At 42.7% G+C, this 22,413-nt stretch overlaps 1 protein-coding gene across 7 annotated transcripts in view; it reads right to left on the minus strand.

Annotated features, from left to right (window-relative positions):
• Positions 1 to 610: 610 nt before the first annotated feature.
• Positions 611 to 22,413, minus strand: part of LOC103355422 (receptor-type tyrosine-protein phosphatase S-like) — a 136,695-nt gene continuing 114,892 nt past the window's right edge. For all 7 annotated transcript variants that reach the window (XM_008279219.1, XM_008279217.1, XM_008279220.1 and 4 more), the window contains 8 exons: positions 20,479 to 20,633; positions 18,847 to 19,132; positions 14,278 to 14,456; positions 13,986 to 14,112; positions 13,733 to 13,858; positions 8,036 to 8,190; positions 5,264 to 5,399; positions 611 to 5,097 (listed from right to left, as the gene is read on the minus strand). In XM_008279219.1, the coding sequence (XP_008277441.1) occupies positions 5,029 to 5,097; positions 5,264 to 5,399; positions 8,036 to 8,190; positions 13,733 to 13,858; positions 13,986 to 14,112; positions 14,278 to 14,456; positions 18,847 to 19,132; positions 20,479 to 20,633 (1,233 nt within the window). In that variant the 3' untranslated portion in view covers positions 611 to 5,028. The remainder of the gene's footprint in view (positions 5,098 to 5,263; positions 5,400 to 8,035; positions 8,191 to 13,732; positions 13,859 to 13,985; positions 14,113 to 14,277; positions 14,457 to 18,846; positions 19,133 to 20,478; positions 20,634 to 22,413) is intronic.

The following is a 22,413-nucleotide window of genomic DNA, read 5'->3' on the forward strand; positions in this document are numbered from 1 at the left end:
CTTTTCCTCTGCCTGTCTTGGTATCAGTACAACAGCAAATATTTTACTGATACCCTGCGTGTGTGTGTGTGTGTGTGTATACATATATATATAAATAATCCCACTGGTTGTAATCTAAAGTAATAACAAAGCTCCGTGTAGAGCAAATACAGTCAGGCCTGGCACCAACACATCGCTTTCATTTGCAGACATTTTACGTGGAGGTTATATCTGAAGAGCCTCACTTGAGGACAGATGAGAGAGTAAATACCACCAGGTGAGGGTTTACCTCTGCACCAATATCAGCCTGTCTGGGTGGCATTTATCAAGCGTGAAGAGGGGCTTAGGGACACATCGGGATATGTTTGTGAAGAGGCCGGTGGATAAATATAGGAGGAAGCTAATCAAGCCATCTATCAACAAAAGAAGTGCGCCATCTGCGAGCTTCATCACTTGTCCCGTAGCACAGATTTTTTTTTTTTTTCCCCAACGCGGGTTCCAAAAATAATGAATGATATACAAAGTGAGCACCGCTGAAGCATTTGAAGTATCACAGCCATCAGTTTAACAGATGTCTGGAAGAATCACAACTTATATGAGCAACAAAAAACAAAAAAAATCACATGCAAAATGGTTTTCAGACAACATTTCTTTAATACAAAGTCAACATATCTACATACACAGTGGCTTTAAACCAATTATTGTTTCAGTTAGAAGTAACAGTTTGAAAGTGATAGCACTTGGCCGTCATACAAAGGAAAAACTATTTTGCTGAGTTAGGGTTCTTTTTCATTTCGTCGGTATGTACTGTATATGTTCTATTCTTTTTGACGTAATTTTTTTTTTTTGTTAGTGTTGTTCTTTTTGTTAGTCCAACCCCCCTTTCCCCCTTCCCCTCCCCCAAAATACTTCAGCGACATATTCCGGTAAATTTGGCGGCTGTTTTTCAAAAGTCTAGCATCTTTACATGAAGTCAAAAGAGTAACACATTGCACAAGCTTCGAAAGACTTCCACGGATTCGGTTTTGGTATGGGCCCGTTGTTTTTTTTTTTTTTTCTTTTTGTTTTTTTTTAAACCAGTCTTTTTTTTTTGAATTCCAAAGTCCGTAACTTCGGGATTTGTAAGTTCATTGTGAAACATCTCAAGGTTCCCACCGGTCAGAAATGACATGCTGGAAATGTGAATTTACAGCAAGTTTTTGGTTGTCTTGGTCTTTCCTTGGTTGCATCGCGCTGCTATGTTTCATTGAGTCCTAATTTCTTTCTGCATCCCACAATGAAACATGGTGGAACAAAAACACAGAGTATGGTTCTATACAAGGCTTAAAAAACGCACGAGGGAGAAAATAAATCAACACGTCATGTTGCAACTGAACCATGTGCGTCGCTGTATTTTGTCCATCAGCTAATGGTACATGTATGGATTAACACCTTGGCATTTTAGGTAGTTGGACAGCTGGAGATCCTCGAGGGATCTGTGGGAAGCTGCTAAGGAATAGAGAACACCTCTGAGTCTCACAGTAGCAGAGACATTGAGAATACACACCTTTATAATTGTAATTTTCCCCTTTGTTTTGACTTTGGAGGTCTAATTATTTTTGTTCTAAAAACCCTCCGGTTGCCGTCTCGGTCCACACGTTGAATGAGAATCTAACAGGTCCTTGAATTGATGATTGATTAGCAATTCAAATGGTTAGTTGGTGGAGATGACTAAACCTCCCAGCCACAGCTAAATTACACCAGCAGATCACTGGTGCTGATTTCGTGCCCTCATTGAGGCTATAGGTGTGAGAACAGAGGCTGGCGCGTTTCCCAGTTTAAACTGCTAGCAGGGGAAATTAAAGGCAGAAAAAAAAAAAAAAGTGAGTGGTAATTAAAGAGCAGGGAGCAGGGCTGGAGAAAGAAGGCTTCAGAAAACAGGCTTCACAAACACCAAGAAGTTGGATATGAGCAGAACCTTGATCTGAGTATTTCTGTCCCCATTTATGAGATCTCGAGGGTCAAATGATACAAATACATATAATCTATATATTTGTTTATTTACAGGTATACTCTTGATCATAGTGAATATCTAACAAAATTAATGGCCACATTATGTCAGAAAATAACAAAAGTAAAAAAAAAGAAGAAAGAACTTAGAGGATTTTCTTAAAAACTGTGAGGGTCATAGTCTGTACATGATCATACAAGGTACAGTACATCAAGTTGGTCTGATATAGATAACAAAAAGGGTCATTTATGAAATTTTTGATTGATATTTTGTCGATCAGTTCAGTTAAAAAAAAAAAAAAGAATACTAATGCTTACAAGTTAATGGTAATAAAGAAATCTCAACAAGGTTTAAAAATGGTATCTCCTCATCGGCACAGGTTCTACCCCGGGGCAGAAGTTTTAACATTGGTGAGTGGAGGCAGAGGACGCCCCCTCAGCTTTCCTTAAGAAACACACAAGGTCTCTAAGATTATATATATATATTAAAAAAAACAACAACACACAAACAAAAAAAGAAAATAATGAAAACCCATCATGTTTTCAAATAAGAAAAGTTGACAGGTGTTAAAAATAAAAAAAAAAGATGGTGAGGAGAAAATTTTAATTCATACTAAGTGTTTGGATATATCTTCATATTCTGCATTTAAATATATATGCATGTGTGAGTGTGCAGTATATATTTATATATATATAGATATATATACACATATATGCACACATCCACACACACATGTTATACTTAACATTTCTACAGTGAAAAAATAGAATGTCTTTTAACATAATATGAACAGATAAGCATTTCTCTTTTCCTGCTAATTTTAAAAAATGTGATACAACATCTCTGTTAAAAAACTAAACCAAAAAGAAAATAAAAAGTCAACTATGTAATGTAAAATAAGTCGTCATAATACAACATTAATGTTTCTCATAATGTTACAATAACAATAAGGCTTTTTTGGAAATAAGAAAAGATTACACACAGTTCTGTCCATCGCTCTGGTTTTTGTGCACACCCACCGGAAAAAAAAACAAAAAAAACTTTCGCAGAATCCATAAACGCTCGTCTTTACCCAAAGCGCTGATCTCCGAATGGAAACCTTGTGATTTCAAAAGCTTCGTTTCTTCTTCTTCTTTTTTTTCCTTCTTTTGATCAGACACAAATACATTAGTGCGTCAACCTGCAGTTGTTTTAGGGGTATCTGTTTCAAGTTTGTTCGATGTTTTTTTTCTTTTTCTTGGGGATGTGCAAGTAACTCGTACTGAAGAATTCCGTTAACACGTCATGGCGTCGAGATCCCAACATGGCTGCTCGGTCTTGGCGGTGTCGCCCACAGAGACATCATCTATAAAACGGAGGGCAAATACCAAAGCGTCTACTTGGTTTATCCACCTGTTACCAAACACACAGACAGTGGAACTAAAAGGCCAATTTTTCAACCACGTTAATGTACAGATTTGTAATTGCAACAGGCCTTTGCCACTCTTGAGTCTTATACAATGATATAGATGATTACAGAGGAGGGCTGGAACGAAAAAAGAAACCAAAAAAGAAATCAGGAGCGGTGGACGATGACGTCATGTGGATGCGCTTTCAGTCATGCCCCGTCAGGGCGTGAAGAGTTAACAGAGCTGGCATCTTTAATTCATCAGTTTCCTCTCCCTCAAGAGTCACACGTACAGCATACATGAGATAAGCAGCATGTTTGGTTGTTTTTTTTGACAGAAAATTAAAAAAAGAAAAAGATAATTCCTCATAAGACAAAAAAGTTCTAAACAATGATGATGAGCGTTGGTCACTGTACACAAAGAAAGCCCCGCCTCCGAAGGCGATCCTTGTTTGGTTGTTTCACTTGTTCCAAAGCTTCTCGCCCACCAGATTGATCATCTCTTGTTCAGATCGGTGGATGTTAACACCGCAGCCCCACGATGCAATGGTTCCAAAGAGAGGAGTGATTGTAAAAAAATCATGGGACGCGGCTGCCATTTCTTTCGCCATCCTTTAAGACGAGCCCGGCTGAAGCTTCTTGCAACAGGCGAGGTCCTTCCCCTTTCCCCCCCGCCCCGGCCCCGGATTTATCTGGTGACTGCAAACGTCGAGCGTCCCGGGGCACTAAATACACTGCGGTACTTCACTGTGGTTACCTGGACTTTACATGAGTTCACAATTCATGAAACAAATTTTAAGATATGCTGCTTTCTTCCCGCCGGAAAAGCCTTCTCTGAGCTCCGAGCGCTGGAGAACAGGCAGCTATGTGATGCATACTGTCATAATTGAGCGTTTTTTTTTTCTTCTTCCTCCACACGAATTATGCATATTATTAGTGGAACAGTGTAAAAAGGTTTATTTAACGCCAAATGTGACTATTCTCGTGCTATGCCGTTTCAGTTTTTTTCTCATCTCGTCTTGTTTGAATGACCAGACTTTGAGGTGGGGGGGGACAAAAAAAAACAAAAAACAGTTGTGTGTACACAGGCAACCACAATTTGGACATTTCTCTGGATATCGCTCACAAAAGGTGCCGATAGAAATAACTTGAACCCTTTTTTTACACCCAGGCGTACCAAAAAAAAGAAGAAAGTTCACCCAGTCTTGGCTACATCCATCTGCTTCTCGTTGATTTTTGCGTTCCTTTTCCTTCATTATCTGTTGCTTGTTACTGTTGTATCACGAAGATATTTTTGAGAAATGTCCACGAATGTTTACAATGTCCTCCACATTGAAACACTTGAGGTAAGGTAAGCAGTCTGACACTTTGATCGATACCCGCCCCACAGCTTGAGCCACGGCTTCTGGTTCCTCCCCTGCCGAGGATTTTCTTCGTCTTTGAAATGATGGGCAATTTGTCTTCTACTCCTCGTGACGAATTGGAATTTCTAAAAAATTTTGGGCGTTTGTCTTCGAAAAAAATCTACAGGATCCTGTTCGGCGTGTCTGGATTAGCAGTGGTGATGTGGTCGTCTGCTGTCGTCGTTTCAAATTTCAAAGTTTCTATGGCTCAGGAGACTGTTGAGGTGGAGGGGTGGGGCAACAGGATTCTGGGGGGAAGAGATGGCTTTTTACGTTGCATAGTGATCAAAGCTTCCTAAGTACTCCAGAGCTGCGTGATAGCAGAATTGGTACTCGTCCTGTATGGAAGAAACACATCAGAAACATCGTCAGGTCAAACATCTTGCAATAAGAAGAAACACACTCAAACCAATTGCAATATTTTTTGAGGCAGAGTGATGATGCAAAATATAAAGGTGTAGCTAAAGATGCTACAAGTCCTCCAAAGTATGGTTTTTATCTGACCTCAGTCTGGACCATCGCTGGCCGCTGTGTCCGCAGCATCTTCACCGTCTGGAAGATATCAACCACGCCTTCGTAACGCATTCTTTCCAGAACGATGCTGAGGGTGATGAAGACTCCGGTCCTGCCCACACCAGCACTGCAAACACATAAGCACAAAGGGAATTAATAAATAGAAACAGATGCGTCTTGTGCACGCACACGATGAGCGAACGGTGAATCTCTATTTGTAACCAGGGGACTTCTTTCTTGTATGTCTCATACTGATTATCCAGATCAGAGAAAGATCTGCAAAATTATTGCAGTCCTAAAGTTTCATCTGAATGCGTGCCACATCCACAGCAGGACTTTGGCGAACAAACTTTGCATATTGGCAGGTCTGGCTGCCTGTAGGTAGCAAACTTCGATTGCTAGAAATTCTGCTGCGGGGTAACACAACAATGGCGACGGCGAGGCGGCAATTTGCACGAGAACCTTGCGAATCCACTCGCACGTGCGCCCGCATCCTCGCCGAAACACAAAACGAGCCCTCAAGGACACACAAGACACGTTCCAAATCGCAACACACAAACAAGCGAGCAAACATTTTGTCTCATTAAGCCCCTCCTCCCGAGAAACTCTGCCTGCTGCTGCTGCTCTCCAGAAATACAGTCTGAGTCTTAACTCAGATCCTGAAATACTTGAGAGCTGCCTCTCTAAGCTGCTTTGCTGTGAAATGACTTCCACTTCACCAATGGAACAATAATTGATATGACAACAGATTTATTTGGGCTTCTTCCAGCCTCTGATGCTATTCCGCTGAATGAAGAGTGAAAAGTGACGGTGGCCAGCAGACACTTTGGGCTCGTGTTGGAGTCTGCTGACAAGTGTGTGTGCACGTCTGTTGGAGGACAAAGGCAGACTTAGGACAAAAGACGACATGAAAAAAAGTAAATGATAACAAACACTGCGTTCTAACCAATGCGCAGCACAACCCGCCGCCCGCCCGCCGCCACCCTGCAGTATCTCTCAGCCCACCCAAAGCCTCTTCTTGAGAGTCAGTCACAGCTTGTCACATGGGCTCTTAAACTCACTCAGAGCTTCCCTCTCTCTCTCCCTCTCTTTCAACCTCTCTCTCCCGCTCTCTCTCCAGGAAGATCGACTCTCCAAATCTGAAGGCTTGCAGAGCCACTGCAGACTGAGAGGATTTGGTGTCCCCATTCACGGGAAGTAATCAGGCAATTAATGACAAAAAGCATGTGGGTCTATTAGATAGAGGCTGAGGATGGGAGAGAAGGAAAGGGGGGAGGAGGAGGAGAAGAAAAGAGGGTGGGAGGAAAGAGAAGAGGTCCAGGAGAATGGATGGATAGAGAGGAAAGAGAGAGCGAGGATTAAGGAGTAGACGGGCAGATGACAGACGGCGAAGGCCAGCGACAGAAGACGAAAGTAAGAGAAAGGGAAGGCATAAGCTCTCCTCTCAGGAGATGAGAAAACTTGAAGGAGGTGGAGGATGAAGATGAGGAGGAGCAGGCGGTGGCAATAAAGCGAGCGACCAACGTCACCGCTCGAGAAAAATGTCTTTCCAGTATTCGATATCTGCCTCGTGACGCCAACCTGTAGCCTGATAAACAGCACCAAACTTTAATGATTTACCACAGGTTGGCTGCTTTGCGGCATTAATCCTCTTATGCTCCTCTAAAAGCAAACCGAGTTCACTGAGATGTGTCGAGGATCCTCACACCGGGCCGTTGAACACGGACGTGGTCATGTGACTCTTGCAGTCTGCTTTAATAGGCTGTGGGCCTTTTCATCCATTACTCCGGTCCTGCAATAACTGAGCCTTTCACTTTAAGGCGGCACTCTCGCTCTCCAGTAATGGCTTCATAGGAGGGTAGAATAACTCAGTCTTATTGGAGCTTCCCTGACACATATTACAACTCCCAGAGGGCCACTTGATGGCTGGTGACATCATTGCTTTTTAATACAGGGGAGATGATGTTATGTTTGATGATGTCATGGCGCCGGTGCCGCAGAAATGTGGAGCAAAAGTGACTCTGTTTGCAAAAGTAAAATATTTTTATGAGACAGCGAGGGAATTATTCAGCGCGTTAACACCTTTGTTAACGCCGTCCCGTCCAAAGGAACAGTTACATAATTAGAGCCTTTTGTGAATGCCAATCAAACCGTGGAGATCACATACAGGTAGGTGTCTTTGTTGGAGGAATTTCTAGACATTCCTTTTGCATACAAAACCAGAAGCATCAAAGACAGCCATTGTCTGGCTACAGAAAAGTCATTCAGATGGATCCTGCTCAAGGTCTGTCACTGGATACGAATAATCTGAGACTTGGTGACGATCGCCACCGTGCAACAGCTTCCACCTGCTTCCAGCATGTCGAGTTAATCATGAAAGTCACCTTGGAAGCTACACCTGAGGTGATGGATCATTAGAGCAACAAAAAGCTGTAAATTCATAACATGTATCCATTTCGCAAATACCAAGCCACATCTGAACCTTATTAATTATGGAGGAGAATAACCTACGGAGGTGCAGAGGTAGTATAAAGCGGCGGCAAAAAGGACAGGTGGGATCATATCTGATGATGCTGTTAGAAATGTAACTTGGGCAAAACAATAACCACCTTCACCACCTAAAAGGAAGCTGCAGGGCTTGGAAACAGAGTACAGCGCTCCCCTCTTTCCAGGAAAACCTTTATTAAAATATACAACCTTTTAAAAAGACACATCTTCAATGCACAGCCCTAAAGGAAATAAAGTGACATTTAGACATCTTACCTGCAGTGGACAGAGATTGGTCCATCCTGTCCAAACTGCTCCTTGGTTTTATGCACCTGGCCAATGAAATCAATGAAGCCCTCCCCGGATTTGGGCACGCCTTGCTCCGGCCAATCAGTAAACTGGAACTGCCTTACTGTCCTAGACTGACCGTCCTGCAAATACAGAGGAAAGGAAGTGAGCAGATAGGATACAGATTGTACATAATGTAAAGAAGCAAGGATGAGAAGGCATTCGGTGTGGAAAAAGCACGAATAAGAGAGACAACGTCTGCCTCGAGCAGGTCTGAGAGGATTTTTTTTGAGAGTTTTATAGCATCATTGCTGTCAGAGATCAGGGTCGCAATCCCACCCAACCAAACCACAATCTTGCTTCCAGCAAGACCGAATCTGCACTTACAGAGGAACAGTGTGTTTTCTCCTCTCGCTCTTCTACCTCAAACCCATTGTTTCCATTTTCTCCCCTACTGTCTTTGTGAGCGTGTGTGTGTGTCACGAGTAGGTCCTAGTTAAAGCTAATCAATAGTGTATCTGCCATGACAAGCGTCTTCTCCCAGACACCACATTGAATAGGATAATCCTGCGATGCGATCAATACGGTGACCTGATGGATGAGCGGAGTGAGGGAGGTAAAAAGCGAGAACGGATGACTAACGGAGCGCAAGGTGGGATTGGACAATGAAGATTGGAAACAAAAACCCTGACACACTGACATGCGTGCGAGAAAAAAAAAGTCAATCTGAACAACTTAATCTCATATCGATTTTTATAATCTTGTTTTGAGACGAACCGCGATCGCTTCCTATGCAAACAAAAACATTTAAATACAATTTTACAATAAGGTGGCATCACACTAGGACAAGCAAAGTGATCTGCTTTATTTTCAGAGAGCTGATTATCCAGTCTGAGAGCGCACAGTCGATACTCGCGTCCTTGTAAGGAAAGTTCTTTTCAAGTTGTCTTCGAGGATAACAAATTTCACAAGAAAGTCAGCAGAGACAAGCAGTTTTGGGCAGAGACAAGCTCTCCGCTTGATGCCACCAGTAATTAAGACGACCAGGTGTTCATTTCTCCAGTTGTTTCTCACTTCTCTGCGCAACAGACTTCAGTTTAGACATCGTGCGTGTCACACTCACACATTCTCTTTCTGTTTGTTCACACAAAAAAAGGCACAATTGGTTCTCACTTGGCAAGCAAACCAGGATGAATTTTGTCCTTCAGAGATCCTGGTCGCAGCTTGTGAGGAATTTTACAGTTTAAAATGTCTTTACAGTGAATCTGTCTTAATTGTGTTATAGAATCAATGCAATGAGCAAGAATGTGAACCGTCTCTGAGAAAGACAAATGTTTATGTCTGGTTATATATTGGGAAACAAATTATCTGATGTACTCTGTTTAAATAGATTGATTATAATAAAACTAAGTTTTTGGACAGAGCCTGTAGTCTATTGGTAAAAAGACAGAAAAGCAATAATCAATGTGTGTTTAAAGCCCTTCTCAGACACGGGATACATAACATCGCTGGCTTCATCAATTTGTTGAAGTGACGGCCTTCCGTTATTCAGACAAAGGTCACTTTTACTTTTTAGTTCCTCACAGCTTTAATCAGACGGAGAGAGCCACAGTGCATGCATGATCCTGTCTCCAGGCCGAGGTTAATTTAAAACTATGAGACATTAATGAAGCTACCGATGTTGTTCCACATGCATAAATGCGTGTAAACCCTCGCTTTGGAGAAACTCTAATGAGCTGCTGCAGATATTTAACTCAGAAGAAAAACTCCTGCACATAGCAACAAACTCAAGTGTAGCTCCTGTAATGTTTCGTCAAAACCCAAATGATATTAATCACTGGAGGAGCTCAACAGTCTGCTTTGTTTCACAGGAAAGTTGTATTTTTGTTTCAGTTTGTAAAAGACGTAACATGGAGCGAAAGCAAATGATATTTTCCACACCCTCTGTGATGTTTTGTGACTGGTATTGACGATGATAAAAAGCCTTTTCTAATGTGACAGCGTGCAGTTCAGACATGCGCCATGTTGAAAATAATACGGTAAGTGTTATAACGGTCGACCTAGTAGAAGACTGCCATCGTGACTTTTACGGAAGAGTGACCAGGATGCTCATTCAGACATGAAACCGATGCATTCAGGTGTCGTCAGATTAATGGGAAGGAGCGCGGGTCTGAAAAGGGCTTAAGTGGCTACAATCGTGGACGCTATTAGGTCTAATGGCGAGCTACTAACGCTTCGCAGAAAACCCCATGTCATGAATGATAAAAATCATATTGAATGGAGTTACCTGAGGATTTATAGGTATTATGGAGGGTATCTGTGGTTGGATGGAAGCTGCCCTACATTCTCATTCATTCATTCATTTTGATTTTTGCCACGAGCCAACCATCCCCCTCCAGTGCAAGCAGGCTAAATGCAGATGATGACTGTGAGCTACAATATATATATATATACAGCTACTGTATGTCAAAGGATATACATAATCTGTCTATTGAATCCTAGCTGTCCCCTGTGCCAGTATGCGCTGCATAGCTGTGTTTGCTGCTGATAGGTTTCCGCACCGCTGCCGCCAAGATGTATTCTTGTACATTTATTGTACTTGACAAATACAGTGATTTGGATTCTAATAAGTTAAGCTCCATATACCAACTCTCTTTGTACAACATCTCATGTCTCTTTCCCTGTTTTATGATGCATTGCATGTTTTCTTTCTTTCGTTGCCTTTGTTTTTCATCTCAAAAACATTTAGCCTCAGCAGGGGGATTAAAAATGAAAGAGGGGCAAAGACAACAACACAATAAACCAAGCACGCCAAAGAAAGAGAGGAGGAAAAAAAAAAAAAAGAAAAAAGAAAAAAGGCAGGAAAATTTAACACACAACCTGAGGGCCCACGCGGCGTGTCAAATTGTGTGATTAAATACGTGACTGGCTCGCTAGATGTGAGTGTTGAGGTGTGGAGTCTATGCTATTACAGCGCAGAGGCATGCGACATACGCATCAACACACATACACACAGACGCACACTCAGTCACACATACACCGTACGTCTAATCTATGGCATGTGGGGTTAGGCCCACTTCGCAAACACTTTTACATGCATACGCAACCCGTAATACGGGGCTGGAAAAATCTACACACAATCATGGCATATACTGTACACCACGCTATCGCCTTCTCAATCTCTCTGCCTCGTTTCCTTATCTGCGACGATAAGCTTTGTCTCTTTGCTGCCACTGTGTGCTTTGATGATTCCGTCCCCTTTGAGAATCCTCTGAAAAGTCAACATTGACCAACCCTCAGGACAGCGTGTTTGCATGTGTGTTACTGCGATCGTATCTACGCCTGCATATATGTTTGACGTATCTCGCCGATTCTGTGTGAGGGTCAACCTGTGCACGGGTGAGCTGAAGTGTTGCCGTGTATCTGATTTCTGTGGAAATGACACAGTGGATGGTGTGTCTGTGTGTGTGTGTGTGTGTGTGTGTGAGGAGAAATTATGTCTGAAATTTTAGATATCAACAGGAAGAAGGCTAACTAGCTGCAGCACCACCTGGGAAATTATTGGATATGTCAGCGTGTTTGGCAAAGAGAGGAAGCATTTTCATTTTTCTGCTACGTTTCTGCTGTAGCTGCTTCAAACTGTCCGACCTAATTGGACCAAAAACAAACCCTGAGGTGAGGAGATAACTACAGCAGGGTAAAGTAGGTTTTTAACAGTTCAGGCCAAGGAAAGTCAATTTGGTCGTGAACTTTCATCAATAAAGTCATTAAGATATCTTGCTCTGTGCGAAAATTCACCTTGCTACGAGTGTTGGGTGAGTTCCAGGATGTGTAACGAGTCCCTTTTTTTAACTTATTACTCAGTAACCAAAGCAATTAGTTAAGTAATTTCTTATATCACTGCATATTACATAAAACTGACGTCTACTGGGGGGGACTGTTAGCGCTCCAGTTGTCAGCTGTGGTGGAAATAAAGTCTCCCTTCTCCAAGTGTGGCCTTCAAATTAAATTCCATCACCGCATATTCTCTCTGAAGCCAGCAAACACCTTTCTCTGTGGCTGCTTGACATCACTCTTCGCGGGTATTTTCTCTATAATTGGTCAAAATGAGGGTGAGTCAACTGCGGAAATTGGCAACAGCTCCTTTATGATAAACCCAGCGACGAGCTTCTCTCGGTCTTGTCCACTTAGCGACTCTTCAACGGCGTGTCCTGCACTGATATCCAGTCTGTGTTGTGTTGCTGCAGTACATGCAATGCTGGTAGTTAAGGCGTCTGTTCCTGTGCCAGTGTTTGTTTTGACAACTTTCACGTTGCTGCTGTGATGCCTTATCAAATGTTTTGATAAAGTCGATTTTTGGAATTTATGTGGTTGAAATTAATTTAGGAGATCCCCGTTTAGGACGCCTGGGATCTTTCTGTGTGGAGTTTGCATGTTCTCCCTGTGCAGCGTGGGTTCTCCAGCTTCCACAAACATGTTGAGGTTAATTGGTGATTCTAAACTGTCCGTAGGTGTGAATGTGAGTGTGCTTGTTTGTCTCTCTGTGATCGACAGGCATCCTGTCAAGGGTGTCCCCTGCCTTCACCCTGAATCAACTGGGATAGACTCCAGCCCCCCGGGACCCTAGTGAGGATTAAGTGTTGTATAGATAATGGATGGATGGATGAAACCAATTTGCTGCTGGCACCAAGTTCACAATGAACAACCATATTCTTTGCACCTTGCATCCGACTAAGACAAAATTAAATCAATGGCCTCTAGTTGTCTGCCTCTTCCATCTTTTATAAATCCTTTGGGCAAGTGTAGCGGAGTTAAAGATTCCACTTGCCATCTCTTTTTATGATACAATTGTTTGCCTTATTTGTAATGTTGTAATGTATTGGTTTCCCCACTGGGACGGGATGTAATGTTGACGCCCGCTGCTGGGCCCCTGCAGACTTGAGGGGTGAGCCCCGCGTGACTTTCTGCCAGTCTGCTGTGTGTCCCGTCTCCATGTGTGTCCAGAAGTTGGAAAATAAACGACTGGTTGGAACCAAAAGACGAGAGGTCTGAGTTTTTGGTGTTTCACAACGCAGAAGAGAGTACACAACCGCTACACAAGTACCTTTTGTGACCTGCCGCCCATGGACGTCATTATAAGCCATCAAATTGTCATGTTTCCCTGCTTATGTGTGACATCATTTTTCTAAAACCTACTTAATCTTCAATATTCCCCACACTTCAGTGAAGGGTTTCTGGTAGCATTGATGGCACAACTATGCGAAGTACATCATCATTTTGGTGTTTTGAAGCTGCTGAAAACATGACATTGGTGCATTACTTGTGATGAATAGCAGCATAAAAAGGAACCTCTCAAAAGCATGCTCTGGTTCAAAGAAACTGTTGATGGCAGTTTAGTATCTATTGATGTTTAAGACTGCTGACAGCAATTGAAAACAAACTTAATTTAAGCTATGATAAGTATATTTTAATTATTTTTTTGCGTCAACAACAAAAGTTACTAAACTGTACATTGCTAAAAAGGGTAGAACCCACAGCATCTCTGATTAAAGTGGGTCAGTGACGCATTTCAGTAGCATGTATAGCAGTATAAATATAAGTGATGCACTTATTTGTGTTTATTTTTCACATCTTGAAACCTATCCAACCCACCCACCCAACCAAACACCCCCAGCTGTGTCTTACCCTGGCATCCGTGACCTTGAACTCTCGGAGGATGTACTGAGGCATGTTGTACTCTGCCATGGGATCCACCACAAAGTACTGATACCTGGCGGAGCGCTCTGCTGGCCAATACTGGTGGCACTTTTCCTGTTTGAGCGAAAGAATTGACAAAGCAATTATTTACAAAAAAATTCTCATGAATTAAAACAAAAAATAAATACAAATTTCAATTTTGTCTCACTCTCAGTAAAACAAAAACAAATCAGTGTCCTACCCGTCCCATTTCTCTAAGTTTGGTCAACATGACTACAATAGTTGAGTTGTTCTCCCAGAGCATTCTCCAGAAGTCTTCTGTAGTCTCGGCCAGAGGGCCCTGTGTGGCGATGTAGGCCTTCTGTTGCCTGTTGACACAGTAAAAGCATGTTAAAACCATTTCTGTTTGACTTGTGTAATGAATTCGCACCATTTCAAACACCACTGACGACAAATCCTGGGATCAAACATTACCTCACACACTCACACGCCTCATGCTGACATGTTTTCCACTACCTCAACCCTCTTCCTACCTGTATCCATCAATGAAGCTGGCATTGATGTAGTCAGATCCTTCCAGGCCTCTGATTGGCTGCAGGCAGACACGCGTGGTCTCGTAGGGCATGATATTGACCAGCCGATTCTTGAACTTGTTGCAGGGAAGGTTGGCACTGATGAAGCGCGACGTGTGGGCTTTGGAATTGGCCAAACGCTGGTGAAGAAAGACGGAGGAAGAGTTTAATACTCGGAAAGAAGAATGCCATTGTAAGAGAGAGACAGAGAGAGAGAGAGAGAAAAAAAAACAGCTCAAAAAGATGACATTCAGAGAGCATGGAATGAATGATAGGGGAGGAGGAGAAAGTAGGTGAAAAGAAGATGAAAAGAAAGTATTGTGGCGAGGGGAAGGGGGAAGAAATTGGCAAAAGCCATGGTAGTTACGAAGAGGAAAGAAGAGACGAGAAGAGAGGAAGGAAGAGCGGGAGAGGATGATAAAAGGAGGAGAGAAGGAGGGAGGGGGAAGAAGACAGGTGCAAGACAGATAAAAAAAAAGTGGAGAATATCAATGACAAAGTAATAAAGCAGACCCAATCTAATCTGATCTTTCACCCACGCTCTACGGATGACGGCGCAGCTTCAAAGGGACATTGTTTATCAAGAATATATTTATCGGCGAGCAATTCGGAAACTTCATCCCTGTTTGCAACTTGTGAGGTCCTGCGGGGTCAGATGCAACGATGGAAAATATGCCACACGCCCAGACTAACAAGCCTCTGGATCAAGTCTGTACGAAAGAGAAAACTCGCCTAAAAGTGGGTCACTAGCGCCTTTGATAATGGCAGTGTGGTATGTGTGCATAAAGCATAGACTCACACAGGGACGTTCAGAAAGACAAACACACACACACTGCGTAATGATCAAAATGAAAAGCCGTACTGCTACATCATCATCGTCATGAGGACCTCAGCCAGAGTTTGTGGATCAGCAAGTCCTGTGATCACCTGCGTTTGGCTTCGATGTCTCAACAAAGACTGTGTGCTGGACTGCTAGCGTGCAAATAGAAGACTGTCAGACTGTTTAGGGCCCCTTTCAGACAGAGAAAATCCCCGTACACTGAAGGCACCTTAAGAGAAAGAGCAAGAGATGAGCTGCAGCTGACCCCACTGAAAACAGTAGGCGGGAATTTATTTCCTTGACTCCTTGTCACTCATTGGTTGTAAAAAAAAATACAAAAAGTAATGTTTCTCTTTGGATTTCTGCCTGAACGGGGTCTAACTTTTGATTTCCTCTTTATCGTACTAGATTATTCTCCTCTCGTCTCCTCCGGTTCCCCTACAGCACCAATATCTCCAGCGTCAGTGGCCACTTGAAGTCCATCCAGTGTTTTCCTCCTCCTTTTCCTTTGCCCTCATCCTTTGCTGCTGCCCTCTTTTTGATCTGTGTTTCACAAAGGCACCTGGAAAGGCTCGAGGTGGCCTGGCAGGGCTAAAGAGGCCCTCGGCTACAGCACCAAACAGTGCAGAAAGTGCAGGGAGCCGAGCCAAACCTGGCAACTTGTCATCCAGCAGGGCCGAGACACACCTCGGGTATGTCTGCTCAGGCTTGCCAGCCCGTGTACAGTCCAGTATACTGTGTGTGGTCAGCTGGACAATGCACTGCATACATCAGGAATCAGAGATAGTCAGAAGTGGATCAGAAACTGAAGATGTCTTGTGACCAAAAACATAGCAGGGCCACCGGTTTTCTTCAGCTTGTCTATCTTCTTACTTTTTACAAATCGCGACCCTAGTGAGGATTAAGCGGTGTATAGACAATGGATGGATGGATGGATGGACATAAGTGTGCATAAAAACAGCAGGTGCATTGTGGTATCTGATGTTCCTCATCATGGGTTTATGATTAGATCCCCAGGTCAGAGGTTGTATCTGGGGTTTGGAACGATGGGCCTTGCAGATTTATGATTGGAGTAATCAGGCTAAAAGTTGCATCTGAAGGTTTGTCACATTATCTAGAGGATGACATGAACTATATGTCCACTGCTTTATATAAACAACTCCCCTACATAAGCCAGTGGTTGAGGTTGGTCTGGACGGTGATTGTTTTTGGCTTTGAGTCCTCTCACAGGCGTCTGAGATATTGTACTTGTTCCGATAACTTTCTATAAACCAGCAAGACGGTATCAGCGGAGAATTTCTTCATCATCTTCACATCATCGCTACTCAATAAACAACAGTATGATTCAGGGATGTGGATAATAAATCTATAATCAGTCTGACTCTTATTGTGTTAGATTTATTAAACACTACATCATGAATTCAGACGCCACAGTAACCATCGTCTTATAAAAGTAAACCTGTAAATTGTCGCCATCCATCCTCCATCCATACACCGCTTAATCCTCACTAGGGTCACGGGGGGCTGGAGTCTATCCCAGCTGACTCAGGGTGAAGACAGGGGACACCTGGACAGGTAACCAGTCTATCACAGGGCTACACTTAGAGACAGACAACCAAGCACACTCACATTCACACCTACGGACAATTTACAATCACCAATTAACCTCAACATGTTTTTGGACTGTGTGGGAGGAAGCCGGAGAACCCGGAGAGAACCCACGCTGCACGGGGAGAACATGGAGACTCCACGCAGAAAGATCCTGGGACACAAACCAGCGACCTTCTTGCTGCGAGGCAACGATGCTAACCACCGAGCCACCACATTTAGATCCTGATTCTCAAAATAACTGTTTTGCTTTTAAATGCTTTTTTTAAAAATCCCTTTTTGATAAAATTCATGGATGGTGTTAATGCAGAAATCTTGCTTGTAATTCATGCACATTTGCAAGAAAGCACTGAATAACAAGTCCTTCTTCTGGATTCTTCCTTCTGAACTCTTGTGATTCCCACCAGTCACGGCTCTTAACGCCGCACAACGCTGTGTTCCACCTGAGAATGACAGCACCCTCCCGCCCGTCCCCATGGCGCAGTATTCTGCCGAATCACTTCCTTAGTGCCAAGTTAGCATACAGTCGTCCCTTTGTTCATTAGCCAAACGTTCCTCCCTCCGCTTGCCCTGCCATCCACCTCCATTTGTCATCATCAAGTATTAATTACTTAGCTCCCCCGCCCCTCGTCACACACACACACACACACACACACACACCTCCCTCCTCCATCCCGACTGTAGCGTGGACGTTATTAATCCCGGTTCGACTCCTGACGCCAGCTCAGCATTATCCCTGTTACAAATGGCGATGGAGATTCCATCACTGTTGTGCGCCAGTGAGTTAAAAAAAAAGGTCGAAACGCACCAGCGCTATTATTGTTGCTTGGCAGTGGGGGGGGCGTGTTGATGAATGGCGATGGGACGATGACGGATGATTTAAGAACGAGGGCGTGCGCGCGTCAAGGTCAGCAGATACTGACTGGAGAGCCGAAGCTGAGGTGCGTTTAGAAGTTGATGATTGTTAAGATCCTTACTGGAGATCTATGAGCCCGGCCGTCTATCCTCACGTGCTGCTTCGTCATGAATTTCTCCGCCAAAGCGCACACTCACTCTCTCTTCCTTGAACTCACATCCACGCTGCTTTCTTTGAAAAATCCTTTTGTCTTGCGCCCGCTAGATTAAACCCAAATTTCCTTCCTTAAGTATATTATTCCAAATCCTCAAAAGTGAACATTGTGGCCAAACAGTGAAGGGCTTAAACATTTCCATTTTCTAGCTTTGGAAAGAAAAAAAAAAAATAATAATGCAAATGCACATAGTGTGTATCTAAGTGATTAAATTACTGAAGTGAGACTCAAGAAAGTAAAGGAGATTTGCCTCCTAGACCATCTGGGATCCTCCTGCCTGGACGGCATCTATAAAACAAATAGCTGCCGTGTAAATAAGGAAGGTTTAATTTATATTCTGTTTACCTGGGGCTGAAAGAGAAGAATCTTTACCTCAATTGCAGACTTCTTTACACTCCTCATTCTGTGTTGCTGAATGAAACATCCAACCTGCTTTCCGTCTGACATCACATTCACTTTCTCGGGGGTCCTGTATAAGGATTTGCTGTAAACTGCGTCTTTCACTTTTACTCTTCCAGTCACACACAATCACCATCCATTATGTGTCTTCCCCAGTCATTAAATTTGGGTTTTCTAAGTTTCTTGCCAGGCTATAGAACCACTGTGAGTGTTTGTTAAAATATCAAAATGCAAAGAAATGTGTGATCGCAAAACACAGAGCAGTGATTGCAACCGATAATTACGCAAACTGCAAATAATGATGAAGAGCAAAAAGAAAGAAAAAAGAAAGGCAAAGGAACTGGATTTGCATCCAAAATAACTTCTGAGACGATAAAGCTGGCAGCGGAGCTCATTTAAAAGGCTTACAGTGGCTTTAAAACTGGGTGACAGAAAAACAGAGCAGTGCTGTCTTCATTATTCGGTTACGATGAAAACAAAACAGTGGAAGCATACATGGACCTCACATGCCGCTGTCTTGGAGTTCAGGTGAGCTCTTTTGACCAGGTGAATCCCAAATTAAGAAAAAACCAGAAGCATCTCGTCTCATAATTCATCAAAAGTTCATGTAAAGCAGCTTGTGATGTGCATTACCTTAAACTCTAGCTCCATGCCAGTGACGTGCTCGCCGCTCTCCACCTGCGCCAGCTTCTGGATGTAGGAGTACAGGCTCCTCGCAGCCACCTCGGTGTTTCCGCAGGCCACCGCCTCCAGGAGCGCGTCGTGAATGAAGCTGTACTGGTCCTCCGTCTGCACCATGTAGTTCCGCTGGGAGCGCATCAGTGTCACATGGCCATAAATATCGACCGTCTTCTCGTGCTTGATACGCTCAAGCATGGCGTCGATGACAATAAAGCAGCCCGTCCTGCCGACACCCGCGCTGAGGGAGGAAGGCAATCAGAAGAAAGATAGAACTTAGTTTCTCCTTCATTGTTATTTTCTATTGTCTTACCTCCTGAGTTTAAGAACTTGTCACATTTGTGTTACACAGTCGTCCTCAAATGTATTCATGCCCTTCCATTAAAGAAAAGGCTAAATAGTCACTCCAATAACTATAAACTGAGAAAAGTAATGATAAATAAAAATTTGCTAAATTATATTTTAGTGAAATAATACATTGATTTTGAACTGTGGTTGAAAAGAATAATTTAAAAAAATAAACAAACCTAATTAGAGCACTTTGCTGATGAGCAGTGAAATCCAAACACCTGTCAACAGGTGCAGAAGTCTGACTGAGAGTTACAGAAAACACCTGATGATGGCAGTGATTGGCTCAAAGGGTTGTTCAACTAAATATTAGTTTATGGGTCCCATCATGCTTGTTTGCTCTTTTTTTTTCCCCTTAATATTTTTGTTGAACCACAATTCAAAATCAGCGTCATGATTTTCAATTTTTAAAAAAATTTATTATTACTTTTGTCAATTTTAATTTATTTCAGTATTTTTTTTCCATCTTTAATGGGAGGGTATGAATAAATGTGAGGCAGACTGTGCATACTTATCCAAATACTTCTCCTAAAATATCAAATTTTATGTGATTATATACATATATCATATCCAGCAGTGTCTGTTGTGATGTTACAGAGTAAATAATTGAGCAGGAGATGTTGTGATAGCAAGAGAGGCAATATAGAAACAATGAAAAGTGACAGATGAACTCAGTTCTTCTGTCTGAAGTCGCTGAAGTCTTCTTATCTTGACGAAAAAGGAAGGTTGCAATTTGAATAAGCCATTTGTGAAGTATTGCTTGTAAAAGGAGGAAGAGCTAAGGAGCGAAAAGTGAGAAGCAGGAAAGATGGAAAGGGATTACTGTGAGGCTTTTGACAGAGAGAGGAAATAAAAAAGAAGAAGGTGGAGAGGATGGCAGCAGGGAGGAAGGACGCCTTTAAAGAGAGGGATGATGTGACCAATAGAGAGAAGAAAAGATGGAGGTCACGTACGAAAGAGAGCGTTATGTAATGTATAATAGCAAATACAAAGGGAGGAGCGCTGGCATTCTGTTTGCTCACGGATGTATAACAAAGTCATATAACAGTGGTATAAATAAAACAGGCATCCATGTGTCATTGCGTGTTTGGTTTGGCGTCACTTTTGTCCTTAACTCACAAAAGCAGGTGCAAAGGCTACTTCTAAAGCACAAAACTGTCTCATTTGGGCATAACTTAGCTTCACAGCAGGCTACTTTTGATTTTATTTTAATCTACCACAATAACATGACAAACGGACCTGCAGTGAGCGATGATGGGTCCGGCGTCAGGTGGGTTACAAGTCTTCACCCTACGGAGGAAGGCCAGGAAAGGGGTTGGGTACTCTGGTACTCCGTGGTCAGGCCACGCCGTGAACTGGAACTGACGAACCTCCCGCTTCTCACTGGAACCGTTCTGGAAAAAAAACAGAGGAAGTGGCGCAGTTTGAGAGCTGTGTTTGAACTGACTGGCCGGCTAGTTTTAATAAAACCGCGGATCCGTTTGCAGCTGAATCGGGTGCTGCTCGGCTTGAGAAGAGCAAAAACCTTCCCGTCTGTTGATGTCATCAACTCAGTGCTCCGCAGAGAGGCGTACTGGATGTGCACCGTGGAGCCCTTTGGCAATAATGAAGAAGTTATTCCTTTAATTTTTCACATTTGACATATATTGCTTGTAATATGTTTTGTACTTTTATCTCTGTAGCTTTAAGACAGGTCTGTGTTCCTCCTAACATGGTGTTTGGGGTGTAGCGCGTAGACACCGACTTATAATCCAGTAGATTTGAAACCCTGTTCAACCAACCCTCTAATGACTATTCTGCCCCTAGTTGAGTCTGTTTTTATCTGTTTGCCTCATGTCTTTGCCTCTGATGAAGACACAGAAGTGCCCAAACATCAGTCTGTTTGCACAATTAAAGGCTGTAAATTAATCAGAGCGCTCCAGTCCCCCTTTTGTCCTCTGGAAGCAAACCAGAATGGTGTCCGAGTAACTGTGCCGCTTTCACAGAATAGCTGGTACAGACACGGTGCACTGTTGAATAAATTTTAGGTGTTGTTTAATTAGTGCTTTAATTTACTCTATAGCTATTACCACTTGCCTTCAAATGACCTAATCTACTGGATGCCATCTGCCTGCACAGAATGTGCATGAACCATTGACTGGGCTGGTCTGACTCAGCCCAAATATTCAGGCCTGTACAGGACGAATACTAGAACCCCAAAGCAACCTTTGAGCCTGAGAAATAGAAAATCTCATTCTAACATGCAAACACACAGGTGGTTAGTGCTGTCGCCTCACAGTAGAAAAGTTCTCAGTTTGAATCTGTGTGTTTCTGTGTGGAGTTTGAATGTTCTCCGTCCAACACTCCAAAGTCATAGTAGGTTATTAGTGATTCTAAATTGGCTGTCGGTGTGACTGTGTATAGTTGATTGAAGAAAAAAAAAAAAAAAAAAATGGCTGTCGGTGTGACTGTGTATAGTTGATTGAAGAAAAAAAAAAAAAAAGAAAGTGCATTTGACCACATTTTAATTAAATATCTGGATCATTCACATAGATTTTTTTCCTCACTGTGAATACTTCAGATGAATAAAGACTGACCGCTGCTACCGTGCTCTCTGAAGAAAAAACACTAATAACAGCAGCCTTTGAAGGTCGAGTGTCTCATATTTAAAATAGATTTCTGGTATTGCTAATTAGGTTAAAATGCGCCTTTAGGAAACACTGTCAAACAAATATGGCTGATCAGACGGGCCCAACATACAGTAACAGTTGGAATATTTTCCGTTCTAAGCGATGCCGCGGTGCTGATATCCTCATGTTTCCTCGTTTTGTTGTTGAGACGTCTACAGACGCACGCAGCAAACACCCACATTATTGCATCTGTCTGTCAGCTCCCGCCTTAAACTCAACTCTTGAAACATCAAAACTACAAGCTGGGATCCAGAGAAAGAAGGATAAGAAGAGAGAGAGAGGGAAAGAAAAAAAAAAACCTCCCTTGCATCTTTCCGTCCTCCTCTCCTCTCTTTCCTCTCTGAAGATCCTCTAATGGAGGTACTGTTTGCATTTCAGTGCAACGCTTCTGCTTCCCTGACAGAGGGATTTTTTTTCCCTCCTTGCTGAATAAATGAATAAATGAGTGTGGTAATTAAAAGCAAACTGACCTAGTTCTTATTTTCCTTTTTTTTTTTTTTTTTTT

This window comes from Stegastes partitus, unplaced genomic scaffold (genome assembly GCF_000690725.1).
Source record: "Stegastes partitus isolate 25-593 unplaced genomic scaffold, Stegastes_partitus-1.0.2 Scaffold149, whole genome shotgun sequence".
Classification (NCBI taxonomy): domain Eukaryota; kingdom Metazoa; phylum Chordata; class Actinopteri; family Pomacentridae; genus Stegastes; species Stegastes partitus.